This window comes from Orycteropus afer, unplaced genomic scaffold, assembly GCF_000298275.1.
Source record: "Orycteropus afer afer isolate SDZICR_OR568_19922 unplaced genomic scaffold, OryAfe1.0 scaffold00209, whole genome shotgun sequence".
Taxonomy (NCBI): Eukaryota; Metazoa; Chordata; class Mammalia; order Tubulidentata; family Orycteropodidae; genus Orycteropus; species Orycteropus afer.
The window spans coordinates 961156-972119 of record NW_006921796.1 but is presented as its reverse complement, the minus strand read 5'-3'; the positions used below and the strand labels follow the sequence as shown (position 1 = coordinate 972119).

Below are 10964 nucleotides of genomic sequence, written 5' to 3'. Positions count from 1 at the left end.
CATCCATTCACCAGTTGGTAGATATTTGGGTTGTTTTCACTTTTTGGCTTTTATGAATAATGCTGCTGTGAACATTTATGTACAAGTTTTATGTGGACCTGCTTTCATTTCTCTTAGGTATATACCTAGGAATGGAATTGCTAGGTCCTTCGGTAGTGGCTGTACCATTTTGCATTCCCACCAGCAGTGGATGAGGGTTCTGATTTCTCCATTCTCCCCAACACTTGTTATTGCTCTCCTTTTCCTTATAGCCATTTTAGTGGATGTGAAGTGGCATCCCATTATAGTGTTGATTTGTAGCCTTTCACCATACTCATTCAGTCTGTATGCTGAGCAAATAATCTAAGAAGCTGGACTATATGAAGAAGAATGCAGCATCAAGATTGGGGGAAGACTCATTAACAAGCTGCAATATGCAGATGACACATAGCCTTGCTTGCTGAAAGTGAAGAAGACTTGTAGCACAGCACCTGCAGATGAAGATCAAAGGCTCCAGACGTCAGTATAGATTGCGCCTCAGCAGAAAGAAAACAAAAATCCCAACAACTGGACCAGTAAACAACATTATGATAAACGGAGAAAAGATTGAAGTTGTCAAGGATTTAATTTTATTTAGATCCACAGTCAATGCCTATGGAAGCAGCACCCAAGAAATCAAATTGATGTACTGGGCAAATCTACAAAAGGCCTCTTTAAAGTGTTTAAGAGCAAAGATGTCACTTTGGAAGACTAAGACACCCCTGAACCAAGCCATGGTATTTTCCATAGCCTCATATGCATGTGAGAGCTGGACAATTAATAAAGAAGACCAAAGAAGAATTGATGCATTTGAATTGTGTTGGTGAAGAATGCTGAAAATACCGTGGACTGTCAGAAGAATGAACAAATCTGTCCTGGAAGAAGTTTGGTTAGAATGCTCCTTGGAAGTGAGAATGGCCAAACTTCATCTCACCTCCTTTGGTCATGTTGTCAGAAGGGATCAGTCTCTGGAGAAGAATATCAGGATTGGTAAAGTAGAGGGTCCGTGAAAAGGGGGGAACCCTCAACGAGGTGGACTGACACAGTGCCTGCAATGATGGGCTCAAGCACAACAAAAACTGCGAGGATGGTGCAGGACTGGGCCGGGTTCCGTTCTGTTGGGCACAGGGTCCCTGGGAGGCAGGACTGACTGGATGGCACCTAACACCACCAGTGACTAATGATGTTGAACATTTTTCATGTACCTTTTGGCTCTCTGTGTATCTTCTGTGGAGAAATACGGATTCAGATTCTTTGCCCCATTTTTTAACTGAATTATTTCTCTGTTATCAAGTTGTAAGAGTTCTTTATATACTTTAGATACAAGTTCCTTATATATATAATTTATGAACATTTATTCTGTGGGTTGTCTTTTTATTTTGTTGATGGTATTGTTTGGAGCACAAACATTTTTCCTATTGATGAAATCATTTATGTTTTCTTTTGTTTGTGGTTTTGGTGTTGTGTCTAAGAAACCATTGCCTAACCTAAGGTCACAAAGATTTACAACTGTGTTTTCTTGTAAGGGTTTTATAGTTTTAGTTTGCAGTTTAGGCTTGTGATCCATTGTGAGTTTTGGGGGTTTTCTTTGCGGGGGAAGGTTGCATGGTATGAAGTAGGGGTCTAGATTCATTTTTTCGCATGAAGATAGCCAGTCATCCCTGAACCATTTGTTGGAAAGACTGTTTATCATTGAACATAGAATAATTGTGGAACCCTTGTTGAAAATCAGCTGGTTGAAATGTGAAGGTTTATTTCTGGACTATGAGTTCTATTCCATTGAGCTGTATGCCTGTCCATGTGCCAGTACCACACTGTCAGGATTACTATAGCAAACATCTTTAGTTTCTTTCAAAAATATTTTGTAGTTTTCATTATGCAAGTCTTACACTTCTTGTGTTAAATTTATTCCTAAATATTTTATTCTGTTTGATGTTATTGTACATGGAATTTGTTTCTTATATTTAATGCTGTTGATTTTTAAAAGTTTACCTGATGTTTCTTCCCTTTCTCAGAAATGTGCTGGCAAGTGCATCTGCTGACAACACTGTAATTCTGTGGGACATGTCCTTGGGGATACCAGCAGCCAGCCTGGTTGTACATACAGACAAGGTTAGTGAATAGAAGGGATTCTAAAAGTCTAGGATAGATCTTGGCTAAAATTACACACAGATTTTTTTTTTTTCTGGTTTACAAAGTGCTTTCACCTGTTATTTTACTGAATCTTCACACAGCACTGTGACAGGTACAGGCAGTCCCTGGATTATGAATGAGTTCCCATTCCTAAATCTATCTTTAAGATTTGTATGTAAGTCAAAACAGTTAGGTATGGTTTGGTTCATATCTTATGTCAGTTAGTGAATTGTTTGTCTTGGTATATAGTGTACCTTTCTGTGCATAAAAAACATTAAACACTTCTAGATACACTAAAACATTTTTAACATAATGCAATGATAATGTTTTTTATTATTGTTGTTTTCTTTTTATGGTTATTTGGGTGAAAGTTTACAGAGCAGATTCACTTTCCGTACAGCAGCTCACATACACTTGGTCTCATGACACTGACTACAATTTACCACAATGCAACAGCTCTCCTCCCACTTCTTCCCCATAGTGACCTCTTTCCTGTGTCCTTCCCTCCATGTACTCCTGCCCCAATAATAATAATTTTTTGATACATGTCACAAAGTAGCACCTGTTTATTGTTACAGACCATTGTATGTACCTCAGATTTTTAATATAGTAAGCTTTACAGGGGTTGGTTCATAACTGTGGGTTGTACATAAGTTGATGTTCATAACTCAGGAACACCTGTATGATACTTATTTTGTTGTTGTTGTTATGTGCCGCCGAGTCAAACCCGACTCATAGAGACCCCTCTATTTTAGAGATGCAAAAATGGGTGCAGAAAGGTGAAGTGAGTAGGAACTTCGGTACCCTGTAACATGTTTATAGAGCTTTCAAAAAAGGGCCGTGCTAGCTCATCAAGGAAGGTGAGGGTTGGTGGATCCCGTAACTGCAGAACTCCTCAGGGATCCAATGTGCTAACGCACACTGGGGCCTTCTGCACACACGGAGATGCCCCAGTGTCGTATGACTGCTCCCCTGACCTCTCAGCCTGTGTCGCCTTTTGTCTTCTGAATGTCTTTTAACATTTAAGGGACATAAGTGTTTTGTCAAATACAGTTTAGGAAATGCTACATGAGGGAAGTGTCTTCTGCGTGCCAGCTTTTTTGGGGAATAGGGTTTGATTATGCCATATAGGCATTTATATTTCTTTAAATAGTACTGAATTTCAAAGGGAAGTGTTTATGGAGGCACTGCCACACTGGTGCCAGCCATACGTTAGGTAATTCTACCACAGTCAGACATGCAGGTCTTTTCGGTTCTGTTTCCTCCCTGTAGGTCCAGACTCTGCAGTTTCATCCATTTGAAGCACAGACCCTGATTTCTGGATCATATGATAAGTAAGAACAAGCCTCGGGGGTTACTGCTGCTCTGTTTGTACCCCTTGAAGTAATCCAAAAAGTGTCACTTGATGCTTAGACTGAATGGATCCTGAGGTGTACCCCAGGTCTCAGTGTTTAGTAGTACTTGCTTTTTCCTTTTCAATTCTGCCCCTTTTTTTTCCTGCTCTTTCAGTTCCGTCATGATAATGGAGCTCTAGCAACTAGCAGCAACTTTTATTTTTAGAGCATGTCTTAGGTATTGCTTGAAACAACGCAAAATTCAGTGGCTTACGATGATAAACATTGATTTCTTAGGCTTCTTTGAGGTTCTGCTAACCTCAGCTGGATAGAGCTCGTGGCTCTGCCAGTCTTGGCTGGTCTAGGCTGAGCCAGGGAGACTTGCCTGCCGTCGTGTTTCTCATCCTCTTGGGAGCCGTGGGCTGGCCCCACGCGTGTTCTCCGCATGACAAAGTCAAAGCACAGGCAGAGAGACGAAGGCCTCTTGAGGCCTAGGCTCAGAACTAGTACACCAGCCTTGTTTTCTTGGCCAGAACGGGTCACATGGAGTGGAGAAATACTCTATTCCATGTGAGAAACAACAGGAAGGATTCCCAAGTAACATGACACAGTCTTGGCTGTAAGAGAGGTGAAGGCTAGGGGCCACTACAGCCGTCAGCCATTGTGTGCTCCTGTTTCCAGATTGTGGCTGAAAGTGGGAAAGAGCTAGTAGAAACAGAAACCGACTTACAGTCTTCTGATTCCCTGTCCACTTGAAGACTCGTATGTTTACAGTTTTTAGTTGTGATTCATACAGAATTATAAAATTGTGTCCCTTGCTCTTCCCAACACAAAATAACTTGCTTGTAGAGGGTAAGAGTGGCTAAGAGTTACCTGGCCCTGAGCACCACCTGTTGTTGTTATGTGCCATCGAGTCGGCTCCGACTCATAGCGACCCCTCCTTGGGTTTCCGAGGCAGTATCACTACGGAAGTAGGATTGCCCAACCTTTCTTCCGAGGAGTGGCTGGTGGGTTTGAACCGCCAGCCTTCTGGTTAGCAGTCAAGTGCCTTAGCCACTGTGCTACCAGAGCTCCTGAGCACCACCTGGGAGAAGGAAATTAGAAATTGTCCTGGGTTTTTGCACATAGAAGGTTCATGTTTTAAGTGGAGAATTCAACCTGGAAAAGCTACTTTTATGTGCAGAGTGTAGTGCCTTCAGCTGACAGGACCACAGGCCACCAATCTATGAAACTCAACTTTTTCTACTTTGAGAACTTTAAGACAGACTTTATAAATAATTGAGGCCTGAGTTCAATATCATTTCATTATCTTAGTTTCATTTAAATTAACTTAAAACTTACAGGAAGATTGGGTTCTTCTAAATGTAACTTTGCCTGACTGTCCAGGTCAGTGGCTTTGTATGACTGCCGAAGTCCAGATGAAAGCCATCGGATGTGGCGATTCAGTGGGCAGATTGAGAGGGTGACTTGGAATCACTTTTCGCCTTGTCATTTTTTGGTAAGAGAGTGCATGTTACTATTTTGTCTTTCCAAGTTACTAATGACTTTTTTAATTCTAACGTAGAGAGACGCTGAAAAGTTTTTTCTGTATTAACTGTGTAAAATGTTTGGGTGTTAGGTTTCAAAAATAATAAATTCATTTCTTTAACAAGAGAATAATGGGTCATCCACCAAACCAAAACCAAACTCACTGCCTTCAAGTCAATTTGACTCAAAGCGACCCCTCCTTGGGTTTCTGAGGCGGTATCTTTATGGAAGGAGATTGCCCAGTCTTCCTTCTGAGGACTGTATGGTGGATTTGAACTGCCAGCCTTCTGGTTAGCAGTCAGATGCCTTAGGCACTATGGCACCAGAGGTCATCCACAAGAAGATAATAAATCATATCCACAAAAATGATGAATATGTCAACCATGTTTTGCTAATTTCTAATAATTCTAGTGTGTGGCACATTTTATTTTCCTTATTGTCTTGATCATTTTATTACAGTGAGGTTTTTTTTTAATATTAAGCATGCTTTGCTTTTTTTATGGTTAAATCAGTCCAAGAAGATAATCCTCTCTTTTTTTTTTTTAAACAGAGCTCTAGTGATGAAAATGCTCACCTGTTTAATTGATAGCACTGTCTCCCAGATAGGAAAAGTCTTTCTGTAAATGCCCTTAATGTTTGTGGATGGTAGTTTTTCCATGAAGCATCCCAGAGATCCCCTGACATTCCAATTCATGGAGAAATAAAATCCCAACTCTGACCCAGAAGGAAAGAGTAATTACAGCTAGTGGGATACACCCAGATGTGCCCTCATTTGTCTGAAGTGCATGTATATTGCTTTGTAAAGGAGGGAAAGTTTTTTAGAAGGAGCTTTCTTCAAAGATGTGAACAGGTTTCTGCAGTGATGATTCTGAGAACACATACACTCAGCCTTCTGCACCATTGATAGAGGAGCACGCTGGGCCCAGCCAGGCTGCCTTAAGGCAGATACACCTTAAGGTTCCTAGGAGTGAAGTCCCAGCGTGTCTGGACGCTGTGTTATACTTGGGGTCTCAGAGGTCAGACACACATTCCCTGAGGTTATTTGCTACAAATTGTTGTTGGTACTGTTTAGGGAAATGGGAAGGGATCAGAATGAAATGGTTGGCCGCCTCCTCTCCAGCCAGAGGGTCTTCCCTCCCCGTCCGTTTTTGGTCTCCTTCCCAGCCTGTCCTTCAACGTCGCTGTCCATTGTCCTCTTTCTGTCTGCTGTGCGGGTTGTTGCCCTTGACCTGTGTACAGGCCCAGCTCCCTTTATTCCATCCTTGACTATTTGTTGTCTCTTGCCTCATCTGAGTGAATCTCTCTGCCACAATATTGACAGTGTCGATCCCTCCTTTTTCCAGAAGCTGTTTCCTTGACTTCCCTGGCATTCTCCTTTATTCCTTCCTCCCTCTCTGACTCTTACTCCTCCACTGAGCCCCTCCTCAGCCTGAGCTCTCGCTAGCTGGCTCCCCAGGCCTGTCCTCAACCCACTGCTTTGAATTCTACTCTCAGGGAGGACCCCCTGTACTCGCATGGACGTAACTACCACCTCTGTGTTGCCACATCCTGAACCCATACTGCTCACTATGGTAGCTACTAGATTTAATCAGCAGAATTCATCCAAGTCATTATATTCAAAAGTAGATTCTTTATGTCTGTGTTAATTTTTAATAAACGCCACAGGCAAGTCAGATGTGTAGTCGGTTTGTACTGTGTTTTAGGCTGTTAACCCAGTGTTAAATTTGAGTCCTAAGACATGATCTTACCCATCTTTTTCTCTTTTCAGGCCAGTACAGATGACGGCTTTGTATATAATTTGGATGCACGTTCGGATAAGCCTATTTTTACACTTAATGCACACAATGATGAAATCTCTGGTGAGCGAGAATGTATTTCTTCGTTTCTATTACAAGAAAGTAAATCTATACCTCAGAGTGACACTCTATCATGTTACCTTCCGTCCAGGTCTTGATCTAAGCAGTCAAATCAAGGGCTGTCTTGTGACTGCGTCAGCAGACAAGTATGTGAAGATTTGGGACATATTAGGAGACAGGCCAAGTCTAGTTCACTCCAGGGACATGAAAATGGTAATAACACTTTGCCGAGGCCTCCTGTTTCTGTTTACTGCTTCTGACCCGCATTGCCTGTCTTTCTCCAGAAATCATTGAACTGAAAAATCCAGTTGTGTTAGGAGAGTTCATTTTGAGCTCTGTCAGAGGTGATGGGACTTTTGTCTTGTTTTATGACTTAGAAAGTTTTGAGGGGAATCAGTGACAGTCTGGTTCCTTTTGCAACTAACATGGTTAACCATTGCTTGATGTTAAGTCCAAGAAGGATGGGAGAGAGTTTTCTAAGTCACAAGTACAGTGACCACATTTTTTGACCCTAAAATCTGGATCATCCCAGGAAATCTTTGAGGCCTTAGGCTCAAGACTGCAAGTATTAGGGTCAGTTTATTTATCTCTGCGCACAGCTAGTTCCAACTCCGTTAAAATTGAGTGCTTTTTGTAGCAGAGCAACTGGAAATACTCTGAATTCATTCAGTTAATATTTACTGAGAACCTACTGTGTGCCAATCTCTGTTCCAGACAGTTGAACAGTAAGGGATTAGTTATATAAATTAGATTCAAGGCATAGTTAACACTGTAGCCATTAAGAATTTTATTTATGGAAAGACAGGTTATAGAAGCAATTTTTATTAGAACGATCCCATGCTTACTGTTTATATAGAAGAATATATCCCAAAACATCAACGGTGGTTCTTTTCAAGTAATTTTTTTTCTTGTTCCTATTTCCTATAATGCATATACTATTATCTAAGGAGTCCTGGTGACGCAGTGGTTATGCACTCACCCGCTAACCAGAAGGAGAGCCCTCTGTTCTCTGTTGAAGACCTGGCAATCTGTTTCCAGAAGGATTGTAGCCTAGAAGACCCTCTGGGCAGTTCTTTGTCACCTGGGGTCACTGTGAGTCAGAATAGACTGGACAGCACCAGTGTGAGCTGGCTTTGCAGTGGGGTTGAGAGACCAGGTTCGAATTGGTTGGGCGTAAACATTCAAACCCATAGGTATTTAGATACAGGAGTAGAGATTGACACGTTAGGACTTTGGAGAATAAAACTCACTGACTTTCTGCTTTTTTCCCCCAGGGTGTCCTCTTTTGTTCTTCATGTTGCCCTGATCTGCCATTTATTTATGCCTTTGGAGGTCAGAAAGAAGGGCTCCGGGTCTGGGACATCAGTTCAGTCTCTTCAGGTAAGGATCCTTAGTTTCCCACGTCCGAGTGAACTCTCTGAGGGCGACCACAGAATGTGTGGCTTGACTATGACAGGTGGGTGCAAAGGTAGATCAGAGCCCAGCCTGTAGTCTGCTTAAGAAATAACATCAAGCACTGTAAGTTCATTTTTAAAAATACCTATTTATAACAGAGTTTGAGTCTTAAAATGGGAAGACTTGTGTGGAAGGAAATACAGTGTGTTCTCAAAAGCACACCTCTTCCCAGTTACCAATATGAATAAATCTGTGTTTTTTCTCAACTCCTTTCTACCAAGTCCAGCCTTTGTGAAGGGGCCACTCCTCTTTTCATGCAAACCTGCCTCCTTATTTTGTACTTTGAGTAGTCTTATTGGCCCTCTAAACTGGGAGGGTATGTCCCCACTCTGATTCCTGATCCCTCCCTCCCCTGTGGAAGAAGGATCCTGGGATTTCTTTCTGGGTCGGTCTGATCTGTATACATCTGAGACCCTAAGTCCGAAAGGTTCTGTGTTGGTCATGATACGGAGAAGTTGGAAATGGGAAACGGAAGTAGAGCAATGGAAGGCTAGAGTCACTGGTGTGGGGGAGGGGACATCTGTCACCAACAGGATTAGCTAAATCCAAGACAAGGCAAGGTAAAGAACAAATAATAATAATAGAGTGTTTTAAAGCATGGCTGACTTCATTCAGAATTTTAACTTGGACTTCTGAGTTGGTTACTCATTTTCCCATTTATAAAATGTTACTTAAATATATTTTCATAAATGAAACTTCCACCCCAGGATAGAGAATCTCATTGCTTCTTTATGTGTTTTGGTGTTTGTTTATACTATAGGTGTTTAATTTCCTGATCTGGTAGTTTCTTAACTATGTGTTTGTGTTTTAGTAAACGAAGCGTTTGGAAGACGAGAGAGGCTTGTTCTTGGTAATGTGAGAAGCTCATCCATTAGTGGCCCCTTTGGGAGCAGGAGCTCAGACACACCAATGGAGTCTTAATGAAGATGATATCATTTCCTGTTTTGTGTACCTTAACTCAGAGTTTTTAAAAAGCCGGCCAAAAAATTTTCCATGTTTAGCTGCAGCTATGCAGTGACTGTGAAACAAAATCCATTGCCTACAAGCCTGAGATTCTTCTCAGCAAGGACAATGGCAGCCAAACAAATTGAGCTGGTCTTCAAGTTTGCCTTTAAAACAGACGGTATATAGGGCTCTTGTTGAATTGGAAAGGATAATAAAAAGGTGTTTAAACATTAATCCCTTAACTATGCCATCTGGCAGATAATCTAGGTTTGTAAGATAGATAGCAGTGTATATAATTTGAAAAGGAGCCAATCCTCTAATCTTGGAGTTTGGTGGTTAAAAGTGACATTCCTTTCTTTCCTAGCATGATACCCGGTGTTATCAAAAGGAAGTAGCAAAGTGTTCGTTCATTCAGGCATAGACATTGAATGCCTCTCTGTGCTGGTGCTTAGATGGGTGCCTGTTCAAGTGTGAATGGGAAGTCTCTGCTCTTGGCCTCATGGGGGAAAATCCCAAGTAGAGATTAAATTTTCTTATTAAATGTAAATTTTAGCAGGCAGCAGATATTGGTTTGACTTATGAGAGCAAACCGCAGCTTTATCAAGTGGAACAGCTACAGTTCCTGAACCATTTCTACTTCCTGTGTAGTGACTTCAGTCATTCCAGTGTATATTCCAGGGATGTCATTCCAAATCAGACATTGGTATAAAGCTGCAACAGCCTGGAGTCCCTAGAATCTTTCTTTTTAGAAAGAACAGCAAATTGAAGGGTGGTGTAACTGTTTTGTTTATTTTGATTTGGCTTTTAACTTAATATCAAAATAACACCCAATCACTAAACATTAGGGACAGCTCTAGAGGGAGAATTCTGAGATAAACAGTGTAGGTGATTTTATCTCAAATTTAATGCTGTTAAAAGTAGCTGTAAAACATGCATCTTTCTGGGCCTCCCAACTGTGAGAAAAGACTCAGTTATGTATGAAAAGTAAAGGACTTTGACTGCTTTAATGTAGGTAATATGCATCTGCCTAAACATATATAAAAGAACCAAGGATTCATATTTAGTACATAGTAAGATAGGGCTGGCATGTCTTCTTCCAGCTTGAAAGTGCTTGGCCTGGTGAGGGCTGAGCACAGTGTATGTTCAGAGCCAGGAGCATGTGTCTCTGAAGCTATTGGCTAGAGCAGACCTGGGCACAGAGGACCAGAGGAATGCTGGCCTGGGCTCACAGTTACTCCTGAAACCCAACACAAGCAGTGGGGTGTCCCCTACCCCTTCCTACTATACGGATGTGTTGTTCTTAAGTGTGAACAGACCTGACCCAACCCAAATATTTGTAGCCTAGAGGGACTGCATGTCTGGCATAGAAAGTAGAGGAACACACTGCAGCATTTTTGTCACTGATAGTGACAGGTAGCACTTGGAAATGCTGTGGGTCAGTCGTGTGTGCCAGAGGGAAAGCTGATAATACCTTAAAACTACCCAGGCAGAGTGAGCTTCAGCCAATGACGTTCTGGTACACAAACCCACTGAGCCAAACTGTTACGAAGCAGAATGGCAGCTCCCATGGGGTGGTAAGGGTAATTATACACTTGTGACATTATCTCAGTGTTTCAGGACAACTCCAACTACGTGTTCAGAGGCTGTTGTCAATAAAGATGATATATTAAATGTTTTTTTGGGGGGGTAATCTTTT

The 10964-nt window shown here is 41.6% G+C and overlaps 1 protein-coding gene across 1 annotated transcript in view; it reads left to right on the top strand.

Annotated features, from left to right (window-relative positions):
• Positions 1-9244, top strand: part of PWP1 (PWP1 homolog, endonuclein) — a 26586-nt gene extending 17342 nt beyond the window's left edge. The window contains exons 6-12 of the mRNA XM_007948249.1: positions 2034-2130; positions 3424-3485; positions 4872-4983; positions 6781-6871; positions 6960-7081; positions 8143-8248; positions 9135-9244. Coding sequence (XP_007946440.1) covers positions 2034-2130; positions 3424-3485; positions 4872-4983; positions 6781-6871; positions 6960-7081; positions 8143-8248; positions 9135-9244 — 700 coding nt within the window. The remainder of the gene's footprint in view (positions 1-2033; positions 2131-3423; positions 3486-4871; positions 4984-6780; positions 6872-6959; positions 7082-8142; positions 8249-9134) is intronic.
• The last annotated feature ends 1720 nt before the right edge of the window (positions 9245-10964 follow it).